The sequence below is a fragment of the Myiozetetes cayanensis genome, unplaced genomic scaffold, assembly GCF_022539395.1.
Source record: "Myiozetetes cayanensis isolate MyiCay16 unplaced genomic scaffold, myiCay2020 scf10, whole genome shotgun sequence".
NCBI lineage: Eukaryota > Metazoa > Chordata > Aves > Passeriformes > Tyrannidae > Myiozetetes > Myiozetetes cayanensis.
This window is the reverse complement of record NW_026086605.1, coordinates 18,994,265-19,013,658: the sequence shown is the minus strand read 5'-3', so window position 1 is coordinate 19,013,658 and position 19,394 is coordinate 18,994,265. Positions and strand designations below refer to the sequence as shown.

The 19,394-nt window shown below is 40.5% G+C and overlaps 1 protein-coding gene across 1 annotated transcript in view; it reads right to left on the bottom strand.

The window, feature by feature from the left end:
- The window catches only part of ANTXRL (ANTXR like), a 57,201-nt gene that overhangs the window by 27,145 nt on the left and 10,662 nt on the right, over window positions 1-19,394 (bottom strand). Inside the window, exons 2-12 of the mRNA XM_050305238.1 lie at window positions 17,855-17,926; window positions 17,627-17,698; window positions 16,889-16,970; window positions 16,753-16,786; window positions 14,708-14,787; window positions 14,516-14,584; window positions 14,232-14,312; window positions 14,070-14,130; window positions 7,432-7,530; window positions 5,073-5,142; window positions 3,860-3,938 (exon numbers count right to left, since the gene is read on the bottom strand). Coding sequence (XP_050161195.1) covers window positions 3,860-3,938; window positions 5,073-5,142; window positions 7,432-7,530; window positions 14,070-14,130; window positions 14,232-14,312; window positions 14,516-14,584; window positions 14,708-14,787; window positions 16,753-16,786; window positions 16,889-16,970; window positions 17,627-17,698; window positions 17,855-17,926 — 799 coding nt within the window. The remainder of the gene's footprint in view (window positions 1-3,859; window positions 3,939-5,072; window positions 5,143-7,431; window positions 7,531-14,069; window positions 14,131-14,231; window positions 14,313-14,515; window positions 14,585-14,707; window positions 14,788-16,752; window positions 16,787-16,888; window positions 16,971-17,626; window positions 17,699-17,854; window positions 17,927-19,394) is intronic.

Below are 19,394 nucleotides of genomic sequence, written 5' to 3'. Positions count from 1 at the left end.
ACTGTCAGAGGGGCATTGCAAACTACATCACCACGGACTCTCAGGTGTGAAGAATAAACTTCCATCACTAGAGATGCAGAATATGCAAATGCTGATATTCAAAGAATGGGAATATTGGACACAAGACCTTATGGGTAACTGTTCACATGTCAGTATCACAGAACAGAGAACAACTTACTTGCCCAGAGCATCAGCTCCTAGCCTGCCTGTATTGCCTTCACTCAAACTGCACACAAAACCTGAGTGATTATGCAAACTAGTCAATAATGCTGTTGGTTCTTGGTATGCTTCTTAGGGTTGGTTTGACAATTTTTAATGAGATGCTGTAATCATTATCTTAGGCATTTCTGATTCCTGTATTCCATTGATCTCTCTGCAGAGAACAGTGAGAATCTGGGGATGGATAGCTTCAAAATCCAACTTAAATTTTCTTTAAAATTACTAGAAAATAAAAGAAAAAGAAAGTTTTAATACTTGAAATTAGCTTTTCAGAGCAGCTAGGCAACCAAAGAGAATCACAGCTCTGATTTTCCGAGTAAATCTTGATGGATCCTTTGAACTTGCAGCATTTTGTATCAGGGCATTCAGAAGAGGTATTAACTGTATATTGCTCTGATGACTACAGGACTCAACTTTTCATATGCTCCTTGGCTCCTGCAGAACACACAGACCACATGGCTTTTGGAAATTAAACGTTTGTCACAGATGGGCAGTGGCATGCTGGGATATGCTCTATCCTTGGACTGCACTGTTTTTGGGAATGATGTTAATATTAGCTTCAGCTATTTTTAATTTTCTTATTTTTGTACTGGGAAAACTAATGGGAAAGAAATCTCTTCAATGGTAGATTTTCAGAACTTGAGAAGAGGTTTAATTCATCAGCAAGAGGGTATCAAAGACCAGGAAAACTTGGCAGCAAACTAGAGGAGAACCTGGGTCTAGGAAGATGTGAAAAGAGCTTGAAGAAAAGTCGGTGAATCAGGCTGAGGAAATAAGAGTTGGCTAGAGAGGAAGCTGTAAGAGATTTTCAAAGAAGGATAGGTGGGACAATAAAGGGGAAGAAAGCAAATTCCAAAAAACACTTAGAGATGACAAAGTCCATGAGATTCACCTTATTAAATCTGAAATTACTTACTGAATTCCCATGACACCAGAAACTGATCCTTAGCCCCTTCTTACAAAAGGGAGTACCTTCACTGTTCTATATGTATTTGTTTGCCCTTCAGACAATGAGAAGCCGAGGGTGGAAAAGGAAGTATCAGCTGATAAGAACTTGCAAAATCTGTGTGAGATCCCAAGTGATTGACTTAGGTGGCAGCTAGTTCTTTCTCAGACCAAATCCTAGAGCTGTCAGGACTGACAGGTTCAATATGAGACCAACGCAAACACAGCTCCTACTCCATGCCTTTAGGTGGGTAACCCAGTACCCCATATCTGTGTCACAGCATCACTGTCCCTTCACTGCTCTGTGGTTTTTTGTTATAAATACAACAAACTGCCCTGTTTGGGATAAGCTATTTAGCTCACCTTCATTTGGTCAGGGAGCAGCTGGAGTGCTGCAACGTGTGTACCAGACTCACTGCTCAAAGAAGTCCCGTTAGAGGACACACTGCCCAGCTGCAGTTCAGCAATACAGCCCCCCTCTCTGGCCCTCCTAAGGCCCCATGTAGCACTAAAGCATCTGGAAAGCAAATACTTGAAGAGGTATTAATTCCCAGTGAACAGTTTGCTGAGAAAAGGGTGAATAAAAATCAAGTATAACTTCAGGAAGTATTGTTGCACTCCTTAAAAACAAATCCAAGCACAGTAGCAATCAGTACCACTGCTACTATTGCTCCAAACACACATTACCTCCTTGTTTTGTCACCTTTGTTCTCACACATTGCTTTTCTCTTGCTAACTGCACATACAAATCGCTGTTTGCCAGCAGAAGCTCTGGAGCTGCTGGCAGCAAGAAGCTAGTCTTCTTTTAATGATTTTAATGACACAAAGCATCACAGTGAAGTTGGACTTTGAAAATAGCAGACTTGATGCAGCTGAACAGAAATAAGCATTGCAATCACACAGAGGCTTTAGGAGTAAAGTGAAGATACTTACTGTACAGAAAGGACAGAAGGACCAGCTGGGGAGGAGAGCTGAGCAGGCCAGCTGACTGCCACCCACAGAAAAGGAAACAGGAGAGGAAAGGAAATAGAGGGAGTCTCTAAAATGAGAAGAGTGAAATGCATGAATTAAGACAAAGTTGGAAACTGAACTGCCAACCTCCCTGCTTATGGGACGTAACTGGAGTGAGACAGTATTTTTGCACCAGCTGTGAATGAGGCTTCCTGCCTCCTTCACATTAAATCTGCAATAGGCTGGTCAAAACCAGTCAGACTGACAGGACTGGAGATTGGATTCCTCCTTTTATTCTAAGGCTACCAAGAAGAAAAGCTTTCTCCATCCATGCTGTGGCCTTTAGGAACCCCAGCTAGGGCTGAGACTTCATCAGAAATAGGTTACATAGAGGCAACTAAATGCACCATTTAACACTTTTGTTACCCTGCAGACTTGAAAGGTTTTATTGTACTTGAGGTAAAAGAGTGGAATAAAATGTGAAAATATCAGTCCTCAGTATTAAAAATCTGGAGAAAAGTTTTGGAAAATAGATATGATCAGGTAAAGCAGCAAACACAGCACTGCTAAACTGAGTCCCTGCACCCCAAAGTCTTCCAGCAATCTGTTGTGAGATTTCCCACCTTCATCACTGAAAACATAAATAATGACATTTCCAAGTTCCAGTCACTGCCTCTATCTGCATTCCTGCCCTTCTCCTCTGCAGCTGTCAAAATGGCCAACAATGATTACAAGCCAATATGACAGCATTTGGCATAGGCTATAAAAGTCCTTTTGACACCAATAACAATAAAGCTCAAGTTTGATACAAATTGTTTGCTATCAGGTATTTCAGCCAACATGGTTTAGACCAGAAGTACAAGGTTACATTTTCAGTTATGGTACTTGCTTGCATCAGCTATGGGCATTGCCTATTTTTACCCCAAAGGTAAGGAAACAATTGCTTATCTAATAGTCAATTTCTTATTTTTGATTGTTTGGTTCTAAAAATCAGACTTTGATAAAGGATTATTTCTAGCTGTTTTCCCTGACACTCCATCTGGTCTTTTTGACCATGAGATTCTTGTATCCTAACCATTGCTGTCCCACAGCAGCACATTCTCCCTTGGTGGGCTGAGCAGCAGCATTTTATTAACACTCATATCAGGATCTGAGGGTCCTATTTCTTTCTGGTCATCCCACATGACACCAAGACAAAAAGCAAACAGACCCTATCACTAAAACTTTTTAAAAAACACCTTTGGAAATCCTGAATTTGTAAAGGCAAACTGAGGTGGTTAAAGAAGAAATGCTGTAAGCTACAACCAAAAAACAACCATGTCAATTTAGAGGACCTTTCATTCTGTGCCCCTTCCCGACCAAAGTTCCAAAAGTTGCCTTTTTACCCCAGATCCCATCAGGTATCCCAAAGCTCAACAGGGATTTGCTTCCTGATGCTCCTTCCATCATTTTCTCAGATCACCTTCCAGTAAGATCCTAGTTTTGAGGATCTCTATCTTGGAATAGGAATGCCTTCTGTTGTAAATTTTTATTCAGGTAGTCTGTCATGATTATGTATCATCAATAACAATTTAATCTTAAATAGTCCTGGTTATTTTTCCAAGAGCTCCTTCGATCTACTCAGTAACTGTGATGCAGAAGCTGTAGAGAGCTCATGCTCACTCAAGAAGGCTTTGCCTAAAGAACCACAGTTTTTTTCCAAGATCTCATAGTTTCTCTGTCAAGCCCCATTGCAATTACTTACACAGTGTGTGCTGGTGATGCTGACAGAGCTGGAGATGAACGTTAGCCCGTTGTTCATGCTGACTTGTAGGAAAACCACCCTAAAGCACAAAACAGATACACTTATTTCTAGTGTCATATTTCTACCCACTGTTGCCTTTACTCTGGCTCTGTTGTAGCCATTGGCTCACGAACACGCATTGATAGCGTGTCCTGCTGAGTCAAAGCATTTTCATGGCTCCAGGCACTTACCTGCATTTGCCACTCTGCTTGCCCAGGAACTACCCTTTTTATGCTGCCTTAACTGAGCTGGGACATATGCCCTTTATAGAAAAAACCCTCCACCTGGGGCAAAGGGCACTAGGACAGTGAGTTAGAACAATGTCTCAGACATTTGCCATACTGACCTTGAGAGCACAAGAAACTGTAAGATTTTTTTAAGCCCCTTGAGCAGCTTAATGCACCAAAATGTTTCTTTTGTAATCCAAGCAAATCCAGAATACTTGAACAGAGATTAAGGGTAAAAACACTGTGAAATTTTAGAAGACTATGTCCTTAGCCATTCTCCAGTATCAGAGAAAGGGTCTAAGGGGGAAAAAAAAAATCAAATCATAGTAATAAAAAAGGACAAAACCCCACCAAACAAATTTGCTTTACCCACAAATACAAAGGGGGATGGAGGTATTTACCCTCAGACCCAATACAGTATTTAAGCACTCACAAGATCACCAAGGGGAAAGTTAGGGCATTGTGCCACGTCTCCCAGAAGTCTACAGGATTAAAACAGCTGAAAAATACCAACACTAGACAGAGCAGGGCAAAATACAGGAAGCAATATCTATAACAGCACCAAAGCAATTCAAATCAAGCATTTCCTTTCAATCAAAACTAAAAGTTTGCCTGTAATTTAATTACCTTTTGGTCTGAAAAAACATAGGATATAGGAAGAAAGGAGGAATAACCATTCTATGATATGGGGTCATGGTCCAGCAAGACCTTTGGTTAAACTGTGCTAAAGACTCAATATTGAATAGGGCTATGCTTACTCACACTAGGAAAGGATTTGGCACAAAGGGGATGGCTGCAATCTGACACACATATACATAAATTTATTAGCTTGACACTTTGGGCAAAATTATGAGGTTTTGGCTCAGTAATCATCCAGACAACATCCAGTAAACATTCTCATCCAGAAGTCCACTCTGTCTTGATACATGCTGGAAAGCAATACTTACTGTCCAACATCTTCTATCACTGGTGCAGGACAAAGTAAGTAAGTATCGTGCACAAGAGTTGGTTTTTCATCTGAAAAGAAATTAATATAACTATCAGGGATGAAAAAAAGAAATTGTTCCAAGCAGGTCACCCCCTGGAGAAGTGCTGACACCAATGACAGCCACAGATGAACTCAGTACATTGGCAAGTACCAATACTCCCCAGTGGTGCTGATTTCCAACTAGAATAACCATTCATGTTGATGCCAACATGATGCTACCAGGCTAGAGGTATCACAGCTAAGAAATGGAAGTTTACCTCTGTTCCTGACAGCAGGGATCAGCCACTCAGAATTCAGCTTTGAGTTGTATCAATCCTACCCCTCTGAAAAGTGCATGCAACCTCTACTCATACTGAATACTCTGATCTCTCAATTACTCAAGGGGCCAAAAGTTAGCGTTCAATTTTTATCTACCCACTTTCAAATACACAGAGAGAAGAATCCAAAGTTGCAGTGTTTGAGCCCAGGAAAAACAGAGGACAGAGATGGGGCAGAGCTGAAACTGACAAATACTGGAGAAAAACCAAAACCAAAACCAAACCAAAAAACCCCATAGCTCGTGATTTACAGGAGCCAAGCAGAGAGGGGCCATGACTGATGTTACCATGAGACCTACCCTGCACTAGCTGCTTCTCCTGTACCCGACCTCCCCTCTGTGGCAGCAAAAACTGCAAACAGCCCATGTTTATAAGGGTTTGGTATGTGCAGAGCCAAAAGCATGGCCATGGGTGTTTTCCCACCTCCTTGCACACCACTGCTCCAGCACCCAGCAGTGTTAATCCTTTTACTTTCAGAAGTCACATCCAGAAAGCCAAGTCCCGTGAATACAGACAAGGGGCCCAGCAGTAATCCTGCAATGGCATTCCACTAGAAGTGTGTAAACTCAGGCCCAAGAGCAGACACAGTACTTAGCTTAGCTCTAAGTGGCTTAGAGCTTAGCTTTAAGTGGCCAGCAAAGCATCTCTGTTGCTAGTCTGGAGAAAGACTGGTCTACAAGAGTTGAACCCAAGTAACAGGCTGATAAAAGCTGCCATCTTATTTATAGATATTTGTTCACTTTTTTTACCTAGGGGGAAAAAAAAAATCAAGCAACAACAAATCTAAGAGTTGTTCCTTCATGCTGTACCCACTGCAAGCACACCTGAAGACAGAACTCATTTTCCTGCCTTGGCAGAAATGACAGCATAGAAATCAGTGATACGTTTTAGGGCCAGCCTGAGGGCAAAAAAGCCAGCCAGCCTAGATCAGCATCTTATCACAACATCTGTTGCAGATCTAACCCAACATCGAGCTGGAATGGAATCAGAGTAGTTTTCCTCCTATTTATTTCCAGGCCTAGGTCAGCACTCACTGTGTGAAGTCCAATCAAGGTGCTAGTAGATTGGGGACAAGGAAGAAAAAGCAAAAAGTCTGTTTAACTGATAAACCACAAGAAACAACTCCTGGTTAAAGGGCATCTGTAAGTGGAATGAGAGCAAGACCACCAGAGTTGATTTAATGCAGCGTCCATTTAGACAACTTGGATGGGAAATGAAGGAGTAATTCATGTGCTCCCTCTCATAAGTGAATTCACTGCTAGAGAAGGCACCAGTCTGGGCACGACAGAATGTGAAAGCCTCTACTGTGCTCACCCAACAAGGGTAGAGTATACAAAAAAGGAGCAGAGCTTCCCTTTCTCACATCATGCTTCACCCTGCCAGACATACACAGCTTCTCAGGAGTGAGAGAATTACTGAGAAACTGGACACTCAATCTTTTTTGGACAAGTCCTTCGCCTGGCTGCTGAGACAGCAAACAAAAGACCCTGTTCAGCACAGCAATGACAGGGAATTTCCATGTTACACAGTCACTGTGGTGGGACCAGTAACTGGTGTCAGAGAGGAACAGAGCAAGCCTGGGAGGGCTTGGTTTTATTATGGCAATTGTCTCCTGAACTGGTGAATAAAAACTGAAAACACCACCATGGGATCGAGATAGCATTATTTCTTTTTACTCAGAATGGGAAGCAATTTTGATTTTCCACCTTAAAACCTGATACCCAGTCTTCTCTGGTATATGTGTCAGCCATGTGCATCATTACAATGATGCTGAAGTTTACTGTGCAGCAGCATGCCCCATTTAAGCACTCAACACAATGCCCACAGGTCAAGGGATTGAACAAGAATGAATTTCAAGCTTCCTTTAAGTGTGGACCTCTGCCCCAGCTCCCCCTCATATCTGCTGCAAGGACTCCCCTTAACATGGGTGAGAGTTGGCCTGTGTTCCATGAGGTGACACAGCCACAGGGGTCACCAGAATACACCAGTCTGCAAACTTACTGATAGTAAGGCTGTCATTGAGCTTGAAGCTGCAGAGTACCTGGTCGATATTTCTTGCATGATAAAAGCCGTTGCCTCTTACCACAACCTGAAAGGATTCTGCAAGTGAAAATACAGAAAGAAGGTCTATGAAAAATAAATACAGCGTTTCTGTTCAGAGTGACCTGAATTACAACATGACAATTACTGTTCTCTGCCTGAAACAAAACATTTACTCTGACACTGTCTCTATTTAGTAGCAATGGCCAAGAGCACTACATGGCATTAGTGCTTCACAGAGTCTTCTCTTTGTCTTAAGTTGGCTCGCACAAGAGTAACACAGATCTGCAATGCCTTGAAGGTGCCACAGTAAAACTAAATCTGATTTAACTGATGTTATCTCATGGTTCCTCTGCGGCTTTTGGAAAAGACACCTTGCATAAGCACCAGTCCTTCCTCCTCTCTTCATGGCAGATGGCACTTGGCTGTAAGCAGCAGCTCTGTTCAGGCAGATCCTGACAGACAGGACTCCCTCTTAAATCCCCTGTGAACCAGAGAGAAAGCTTTGCATCTGGTACACACCCTGGAAAAAACCCTACAATCCTCCTGCCTCTCCAATAATCGAGTCTCTGCACAGCCCCACTCAGCATTTGCTCTGCATGGGAATACCTAAGGTGCTGTCATTTTCTTTGTGCTCTTCCCCCACAACCCTGTCCCAGCAGCTGAAACCACCTGTGGCACAAGAAGAGACCCGCCACAACTTCTGTTGCTTTATTCCTGATAGGGAAGGCATCCATGATTTGTCATTACTATGATAAGCAACTATGATTTGTTCATTCAAGAAGGAAAAGTATCATCAGGGTTTGGGGTTTTTTTGGCTAATGTTCCAACAGCCTTTTTACTGACAAGACAGTTTTGCATTTGAACAAAGCCAGTATAGGAAGGGTACTGTCAAAAGGGAGATCCCAACTGCCCATGCCCTCTACTGTTGGCACCACTGATCACTGACTTGCTCACATCTCTGGAAAATAACTTTGTTGCCAGAGGCACCAGTAACGTGACTTGCCTAGGTGAGCATCAGCTAGAAAAAGCAGCATGCAGGAGAAGGGAAGGGAGAGAGACAGGTAGTGGTAGCATCAAATGAGTTTATGTCTATTATGAAAGCACGTGGTCTCACCATATTTGGTACAGTTAGAGACAGGAAAGATAACTTGAGGAAGAAAATTATCAAGAAACCTGGCTTTGTTTTCTCAAGCTTCTCCACAGCAAGTTTTTAAGGTTATTCCCTAGTAACATGTAGAGTAAACACTTCTCCTCAGAGGACTAGCAACAACAAAACTGTTTGCTATTCTTCCCTCCCCTTTACTGTCATAGTCCCCTTCCTCTTGGGGTGAGCCTGAATTGCCAAACTAGGCGCAAGATGCACCACGAAGTGAAATGGCAAGGGAAACTTCCCTCTAGGACACGAAAATACACTGTGGATGCTACACTGTCCACAGAGATAATATCTTTAATGCAGGCAGGTGGAGAGGCACTTCACAAATTTGTTCTGTCCCCAACGCATTTTTGAAACTCCCTTTGATGCTACACACAGGCAGCCAGCTGACAGGTGAGGTCCCCAGAATGCAGCAAGGGAAAGCGGAGAAGCTGCATTTTCACACATAAATCTCCTGCTTTAGCAGAATCCTTCACAGGGCTCTTACATCAGCCTCTGAGCAGCATTTGAGACCAGCCCAATAGAAGGTGAATACCACCACAACACAGGACCTACTAATCTTCAAGTTTCACATATAAAAACAAGAATAAACTGCGAAGTTCTGCACTAGTAGTGAGTAAAACCATGAACAAGTCCACATGCATTATTTAAACTTTGATGAACATACTAAAAAGGAGAGTAAAACAATGTTTATAAGTGCATAGTTTTTAGTGATTTAGCTTTTAGTTAACATTTCATACAATGCACTGCCATATTATTTGGAGGAAGGAATTGCTATGGGATAACACTACATGAGGTCTAAAGGCAGCTGAAACACATTCAGGTCCATCTGCCTTCTCTTCATTATCATTACTGCAATGCAAGCTAGCATGAAGATGTGGAGTGCTTTAATTTTTCCCTACAAACAGCTTGTTCTTGCCAAAAACACTCTCACTCATGGTTGTTCTCACTGCATTGAGGTCTAATGCAATTCCAGGTGAATTGGGCAAGGGCACTGGCAAATTCTGTTTTTCTTCATAACTTGAATTTAGAGCAGGGCTCTGAACTGACACAGGCTGCAAGGAACGTGGGAATCTGAGAAGATATTTTGGGAGGAGAAAAAGAAAATATCTACTGGAGTGCATATTTAAATGAAACACATACTTTGGCACCTTGCTGAAGGTGATAAAATTTGAGACCTCACTGAGCACACCAAGAGCCAAATGCACAGGTCCAGCATCAGACTTTGGCCTCATTTTTATGGGAAGGGTTATAGCTCCTTGTTCTCACTGGGGGTGGAAGGCACTTCTTTAACAAATGAAAATGGACTATAGGGCAGATTCATCTGCTTCTTACTCCATTAAGAATCTTGAGTTACTCTTAGATTCATGCCTTGAGCCATTCCACATCTAACCAGGTTGATACACCGAGGGTTATTTGTGATGAGCATCCCTTTTTTTTTGTCAGCACAGCTGAGAGTCATGACCAGCCCCGAGGGCACCTGGGCCTCTGCCCACACACCAGAACTACCTGCCTGGGACCACACACTGTCAGACCAGCTTGTGGCCATCCCACTCCATAGTGACTTGCACACCCAGCTAAGATGATAATTTCTTTCTTTTCCCATCTCAATTTTATATTATAAAAGAAGCTTGCTAAAACAAAATTGCACTTGGATTTTTCTTCCTTGTCTCCTGAACTAATGGTCTTAAAAGGCAGCAACCACAAAGGTTTAATTTGTAGCTGTTTCAGTGGCTTTATAAAGATAGGGAAAGTAAGAAACTTTCAACACAAGACATCAAAGGTAAAAGCTACATCTAGAAGTTTAGTCTTGTCAAGACAGTTTACCTCTCCTGCCATTCTTTTCACTGTGACTGCCACTCTGCACAGTCAGTTGTGAGCCAGTGACTGGGTAGTAACCTGTCCACCAACATAAGCTGACAAGACTTGCAGGGAAATGTAAACAGCTGGTACTGGATTTGGTTGTTGCTGTTAAGAAGCCTGCCCCTTCAGTTGCTCTGGAGCATTAATGTGTTCTGGATGATGGTCTGTTGAAATGGCTAATTCCATTTAATTTTGTGCTCTGGCTCTGGCTGCGTCCTTTTCTTCCTTAGTTACTGTCAGATCGTGGATTGCAGCTTTTGACAAGACAGCGAAGGGAAAAAGGTCAGCACTGAAATAACCGGGCAGCGCTGGCAGCGAGATGGTAGGTTGAAGCTGGTGTGCGCTGGCTGCGCTGTCGGCTCCGCTTCTCTGACTCTGATGAGAAGCTGACTGCTTGCATCCACACCTGGTAGTTGATGTGGCCAGTAGGATGCCACATCCAACAAAACCTTTCAATCACATCTGCGTACCGTGAGCATAATCAAAGCAATGATGCTGTCAAACAGGATATGAGGCACCTCCAATTCTGCACTGATAGCCTGTTTACAGGCTGCATGTCTTGGTCATTTTAAATCAGAGGGAACAAGAAGGACCCGACTACATTGCTCCACATTGGGGACAATGAATTTGCAGGGTCAAAAAGCATTAAGCATCAGATAACTGTCACAATATGACGAGATGAATTTGTAAACAGACTTGCCAGATAGCTTCGTCACAGAGAGCCAGAGTCCCAACTGGAATTGTCACCACACGTAAATTGCAGCATTTTACTAAACCTCTAGTAAGTCAGAAAAGAAGCCAAGATCACCATTAATCACCAGCACAACAGTAATTATGAGAATACTTACAAGCAGTGGGTCAGGCCCTGCTTTAAGCCCTGATCATTACTTGCTTCCACTGAGCCACACAAAACCCTCATGATCTCATACTAGATTGCAAAAATTATTAGCAATGTTAAGTAAAAGCTAAACCAGTTATCACCTCCTCCCTCAGATAAGTTTCATACAAAAAGCATGGACAGACACATTTCAAGGTTCTAAACAGACAAATGTCTTTGCTGGAGAATGTGATAATATATTGCACTCTTTCCAAAGGTCTATTATTTTTCAATCATCATTTTGAAATGCAAATTTCTATTATGTATTTTTAAAAAAACCAATCAAAAAAAGAGTCTAACTTAAAAGGAGGAGGAATGTTGCATTTCTAGAAAATGTTATGTTCTAATTTTCAGCCAGTGTGTACATACACCATGCAAGTGTATATATATTTTGATATGTGATTCAGGGATTATGAATCTCTAAGTATACATTACCAGTAAACTGTATCAGTAATTACCTAAATTTAAAATGCATAAAAGTTCTGACACTAATGAAAAAATACTGAAGTCTATGAAGTAAAGTCCAAATGAATTACATTATAAAAATAAATCACATTACACATAAAGTAGAACTATAACTGTCTCGTGAACTGGATTCAAGATCTGGATTCCCACTACCATGAGAAAAGTTGTTTAATCCCAGGAGATAGTACTGCACACAGCTATGCAGATGAACCTCCAGCTATATTGAAGTAAGTGGGATAATAAAGGATAACAAAGCTAAGCACAAATGTAAATATTTCAACTATGGCTTGAAGGACTAGACTCGTAACAAACACAATTACAGGCCTAATTCTTAGTGCCAAAAGCCATTTAGATACAACATTATATAAACAGTGTACACCATTTGGAGCTATAGCTTTGGTGTCCTCCTATTTCAAGTTCTCTGCTACTTCAGACAAACCTTCAAAGCATCTGAGATCCAAATCTTCCCACACTGGTGACTGAGCACCATGCTTTGTCATGTGCCAGCCCTTGTTTTGTCAACAGGGACAGAAAAAACCTCGGAATTTAATTAAAACAAGGACAGTACCTTGCCGAATCAGCAGCAACACACTGAAACTGGTTCGGCCAAATTTCTATTGGTCTTATTTGAAAGCCACAAAGACAACGGAAAACTTCTACAGAGGCAAGTAAGGCGATGATGATATTTTTCTTTTTTAAGGACAAACTATTTTTAAAGTGTACTTGTGTATTGTTAACCACATTTGTGATAAACTATTTACCTAGCAAGCTTAGCAAAAAATGAAGTGACTTGAGCTCATTATCCTTTGGAAAAAACTCAAATTTTACTGTTTTTGCTGAAATATATTCATTTTTGAAAAGAAAGTATTTTCTTTAGAATTTATTTTCTCAAATATTTCAGAAAAATATTTTCAATTTTCCATTCAACAAAATGGCTTCAAGTTCAACTTTCCAATATTTTTAACATTATTCCAAACAATTGCAAGAATACTACTGAAATCCCTTCTATTGGAACACTATATTTTCATGTAGCTAAATGAATTTTTGTTGAACAGTACAGCTTACACTAAGCTGTTGCACAAAAGAATTTCCAGATATACAATAATAGGAAGGAATTTATCACTATGAAACAATAATTAAAAAAAAAAGCTTTAAATGCCAAAGCTTTAAAATTGATTTTTTTTTTTAAACAACTCCACAAGATTTTTAAAGGTACAATCATTCCTTTAAATTTTCCACAGACAAGATTTTACCACAAACTTCTAGTCCACAATTATATACTTAGGAATAATTCAAAAGAAGCAAGGATGTTTCATGTTGAATTGAAATATTCAGGGCAAGATCATATTGTGATCAACATGTGGAAATGAAGAGCGAACAATTTCTCAGTCATATTTATCAAATTTTTCCTGAGTTTCATATTTTTATCTGTTTTCAAGGTCAGCTTTCATACAGCACTGTTATTTTATTTGTATGTTCTCCTTTTCACAGTGTATAAGGAAATGAACACAAGACAGTAACACTAGAGCTAAATAACCATGCTGTAAATTGTACCTTCCAGCAAACTTATGGTGTCACTCTTACTCTGCTACAATAGCCTTTTAAGCAGACAAAAATACAGCAAGAGAATTGCTAACATAAACCAGAACAAACCCAAGTTAAATATGCTAGACATAAAAGGCATGAAATTATCAACAGCTCCTCTGGGTGTCCCTCATGTTTACCATACAGACTAATGGTTCTTTCAAATAAATAAAACATTAGCATTTTAGAAAACACAAGAGGTATCTTGGCCTATGCAGCAAATTATATTTGGTTCAATAAACCTGAAATTTCTATGAATGTTTTGCAAAATCTTGTTCTAACTGTTGACAAGTCCTAGCAGATCCCAGGAACAGTCTTCCCAGAAATTTGTGAGATGTCGCCTTTAGACCGTAAAACACCTCTGTCAGTCTGGCTTTGCATCACTTTTCTGCCTCTTTCAGATTTTTTTAGAAAGTGGTATCCCCAATTCCCAAAGCATCAACTCTCTGAGCTGCTACTCAGCCACAGAGGCTACATGTTTATTGGCACAATGTTTTTCTGAAGCTAAGAAGGTACATGGAGGGCTTTAGCCATGGCCCAGGAGGATGCTCTAACACATCCATGGGCTTCAGCTTCAATACCACGTTAGGTAGTTACTGACATTTCATCACTGTCAGTCACTCACCTTATCACACTGTTGTTGTGGAAACTTACCTCCTGCACAAACACTGGATGGCTCAGCTGCTAGGATCTCAATGCAAGATTTCTTGAGAATCTGGAAGATTTAGAAAATGGAATTTTTGGTAACCGTTTTATCTATGCTTTATTAATGCAGGAAAGGACGCCCTTTTCTGGGTTTCAGAATATCAAACTTACTGAATCAATGGTTCCTCTTAGGGCATAAAAGCCTCCCTTTACTGGAAAAACATGATCGATGCTGTCAGCAATCGTTGACAGCTGCAAAGAAAGACAATCATAAATCATGAGGAAAACAAAATTACAGTGAACAAAACTGGGCCCTTTCATACTTGCTAGAAGACATCATAGTGACATGAAATGATTTATGCCTCAAGTAATTAAATAAATGCCTTCATCTGATGCTGTTACTTGCGCAGTAGTATAACAGAAAAACAAAACAAGAAGAAAGCAAGCAAAGTTACCTGAGTTTCATTGAAATCTTTCACTCCAACACAATAAACAATAGCTCCAAAGCTTCTGGCTCTGTTGGCCTAAAAAAAAAAAAAAAAAAAAAAAATTGCCATTAAGTGCAAAGCCATATAATCAGTGGAGCCAGCAGTAAATGTCTACGAGTTTGACATAAACTAGTTTGGATAAACATGAAGGTGACTTACTTCTTGTTCTGCATAATAAAACTGAGCATCTTGCAATTCTCCATCCGTCAGAGCAATAATCACACTAGCAGTCCGAACTCCTACATGGAGGACAGTTAACAGATTGCATACATATGACACAAGACTCAGCAATGAAAAACAAGTTTGAAGTGAGGCAATCCCTTCTGCTGAAAAATAAATACAAAACCATAAGGCCAGACTCTCAGCCTAATTTGCATGGAGTTGGTGATATACCAGCTGAAGGCCAGATGCAAAGCATGCAGTAAGCCCAAAACCAGTGCACCTTCACATCACAAGCATCACTGAAAGGGCAGTGCTGCTCTAACAAGGTGCACACAGGGACTTTTCTGTTCTGCACAAAATACAGCACCTACTGAGATTACCACCTTTCACATGGAGAACTGACAAAATGAATCTGCAGAGAAGGAAAGGCTTCCTCTCTTCTTTTGACAAACTTTTTTGTAGATGAACCTTGTCCAGAGATTGTGGTGACACATACCTCTGCAAAAGGAGCTTCCCTGCCATCCTACCTTCCTTCCCAACAGACTTTGAAAGAGCAAACCCACCAAACATGGTATGAAATGTGTTTCTATAGGGGTCATGGGGATGGGAAGGATGTCAGTCCTATGCTTCTCAAGCAACAAGAATTTCCAGTGAAATTCACAGGAATTCTGGGTATGTGTGAAAACCTTAAGATTAGTGAAAGAATTCATGTCTTGTGATACGACATTTTGTATCCCATGCAAGCTTAAGTGAAAAGGTTGCATAGGCTGCAGATATCTATATACATAATGCAGTATACAATACAATGCTGCCTAGAAAAATGCAACATGTTCACCAAAATTAAACTGAATTAACATGCAAACTATCCTTCAACTAAACATTCTGAGTTCATAGTTCTTAAGCAAAGTAAATAATATACATACATGTTATTTTCAGGAAGTGTTTTGTTATTTTTTCAAAATAATCTATTACAATTTCAAGTGTCTTCCCCCATATTGTCTGAAATTAAAGACTGATTAGTTCTGACAGGTTTCTTATGCCACGCAGTCCTTCCCATGTCATGTCAGACACAGACATAAATCTTAAAAAAATGACCTGCAACTTAGGAGGAAAAAAATAGCTTGGATTCCCATATTCCTCTTTTTTTTTTCATGCCCAGCATGCTTTAAAAAGCCTGAAAAAATTGAGATCTTATTTTGTTTTCTTCTCTACACTTGTTTCTTCCCTGATAATTTAGCTTATTAATCCAGATCTCATCTACTCATTTTTCCTTCCTAATGAACTTACAGAATACTTGATTAGTTCTTAGCTATATGCTACAATGAGGTAAAATTGTTTTCAGCTGGACACTTCAGGACTCCTGATTTTACTGGCAGAAGTGCCTGCAATGCTGTGCAGAGCTGCTGCTGTAGACTCTTCTCTCACAGCCCATTTTAATAAAAAGGCACTGACCTGTTTATCCATCTTCCAAAGAGACCATCAGCTCACAAATAAGAACAACCTCACACAAGGGTATGAACCAGGCAAGGCTTGTTAACTAATTATGCCTTCTTTTGGAACAGACAAAATCCACAAATACGCTTTCCTCTCAAAATTTAGTGAAAATGTATATTTTAGCAACCCAGAATCTGAATCCAAATCATTCACACTGATGCAAAAACTTCAGCTAATTGTATTCATACCTACAATAATGAGAATGAGGACAGGGAACACAAAGCAGACAGGGTTGAAGGCATCAGGACAGAAGGGCACAGGAAAACCTTGGGTATTTCTGTCTCCTGCGTGCAGGACGGATAGCTGTAATGGTTTGGTCTGCATTCTGCAATGGTCAGATCTGGGATCATACTGGTCTTCTCTGGTCTTAATAAACCATGAATCATGCATTTAAAAGTAGGACTGTAGTCAAAATGGAATGTAGTATTGCATAACACCAATTCCTTCTCCAATACTTCCTTCAGTGGGTTTACTGCAGGTCATAAAAAGAACTATAATCCCTGTCTTTTCAATGCAGATATATAACATGAACAATATACAACACGTACCTCCATAGGTTTCGTGGTAAATTTGTTCATTTGCCTGAAAGGAAGTGTAGAACATTGTTAGCCCTTAAGTACACCAGCGTCAAGTAAGCAAAGTTCATATGTACAAAACAAAGAAAGTAGGTACTGTGATATGTACCCTTTTAAATCCTTCATGCATGAACGTGTCTCCTCCAGGCACTTCATCATGAAGAATGTCGAGCCCTCGTCTTATGGCGTCCCTTTGGATTGAAAAAAAACAAATACAAACAAACAAACCAGGAGACCATTTTATTATTGTTTGTTTAAAAAAGATAATGTGGTTGTGATTGTGGCAACAAGAATTTTGCTCCAGCTTCAGACTCTTCTTACAAAGCCTATTGCTCTGCAAACCACCTCTGGCATGGGCGCTGTCTGCAGGCAGCCCAGGAGAGGGGTGTGACAGCCTGGTAAGGTAGTGCTCCAGCACTGGGTACGACCACCTGCTGGTGTAAAGTTCAAGGCTTTGAGTCTCTTCCAAGGGCACTACGGGATTTTCATGCAATCTTTTGCTCATCAGTTCACGCTCTGAGACCTCTTCCACAAAAACAGCCCTTATCTGGGTAGTTGGGGATAGCAAAGATGTATCTGGATCCTCAATTCGAAATGCAGTTTCTCCCTGAAATACTGCAATGAAGAACAAACAACCTAGTGCTGCCTTTCTGACATAAAACTAAAAAGAACATTGTAATGGGAGATCTAAAGGCTTCCTAAGCCCTCCTCCAGCTGGGAATGGTGAGGAGGATTTCAGTTGGTGCCACACCAAGGATCAAGACAGACCTCCAAATTCTGGGGAGACTCACTGTTTGAGAGGAGGGATGAAGGGTATTTCTGGATGAAAGCTGTGGGGAGTACTTGCCTGTTCTCTGTTAGTTTCATGATTGTAGTGCCTCGTGAAGAAAAAACAATGAAAGACATCCGCAACATTGGACTGAAACAGAAGAACAAGCCAGATCCATGTCACACATAATACTTCAAAAAATTTTCATTTGCTAAAAAGCACTGCACAAAAAAAAAATTATATAAATATATAAATACACGTATATATAAATATATAAATTAAAATATCATCTTAAGAAAACTTTACCTTATGAACTTCTCCGCTAGGCTTTCCACAAAAGAGTAAATCTCAGTCCAGTGATTTCTGACACTTCCAGATCTGCATACAAAGCATAATTAATTACATTAATCTTTCTCCACAATTAAAATTCCTTGCTCCAATTTGAATTTTAAACCTGGCCTACTCCAGAGGTATGTAGGGACACAAATTATATAGAGTTGTGATGGAAGCTGTAACAGGAAACATGAAGACAAAATTGATTGACTCAAAGACAAGTAAAATAGGCCTGAAACGGTTTACCATACAATATTGAAACAAGTTCAGTAACCCTTCCATCTGCTTTTGTTCCCTTTGCATCATAAAATATAAATATTTTCTTCTAGTTTAATTAATTTGACTTCATTAAATCATCTGCTAGCAGGTTATTTACTTTCCTAGAGCATAGCTCTGCCCTTGAAGCCACACAGAGTCTTGACTGATCTTCTATTCTCCCAGAATGCGTGGGAGAATGTTTCCATTAATTACTGTTTGTTTCAAAAGAGAAAGTTTTTGAAATAATTCAGAAGGGAAAGGCAGTACTCTTGGCTAATTTGCTGGACTAATGTTCTGGACAGTCAATCCCTGGCTCCATTATAGATTTCTTGTGAAAACTTGGGTAACTTAGTTACATGCAGAGAACTTACACAATCATGCTGCCGTTCCCATTATATACAACTGTATTACCGGCACTCCCTGGCTTTTTTTTGGGCCAAGTCTTATCAGGGACCCCCCCAGTCTGGTGGGACTCAGACTTCAAACAGTGCCTTGAACACAGCAACTCTACAGCACATTATAGGCAATTTCTACCGTGTTGATCTATGCCATACACTTTCAAGACATTAAAAAGGCAACAAAGCATGAAAAGTCAAAGCTTTTAAAAGCCCTCCCTAGGATTGTGACATTTAGGAAAGAATGACCCATTTGCTTTTCCTTGCTTGCCTAACTCATCTCTCAGGTGTCTTAGGCAGAAAGATAAATGAAACAATGGGACATACAGAAGAATCACAGGGGCTTAGATGCAGAACTAAAAAAGTTCTGAAATTTAACTACCATAAAGCAATAGGATTCCTCTTAACTGCTACTAGGCATTTTTCTGTGTAAACATGAGGAAACAATTTCATATTACAATTCTCAGCTCTACAATGGGCTTTCCAAGTGACCCTCTGCCAGTCACTCCTGCTCTTGGTATGTCAGGACAGAGCAACACACAGAAGCCCATGAGTGCAATGTACTACGGCACTGCCTGCCCTGCAGCAGCGCTAGTGGAGTGGAGAAGAGCAAAGATAAAGGGACAAGAACCAAAAGGAGTCTCCTGAAATCCAAAACCTAGAATAAGCTGTCTTGTGTAACCCTGTGCTTTTATGCTGCTTTTCTGGAAAACTGGTGATTCATTCACAGAACAAACTGGTTATCAAAGAATGAAGAAATTGCCAGGCACTCAGATAGGGCAACAAAACACCAGGGACTGCTCAAACCAAGGGTCTGGATCCTCTAAAGTCCCTCATTTATATGTGCTACAGAAAAACAT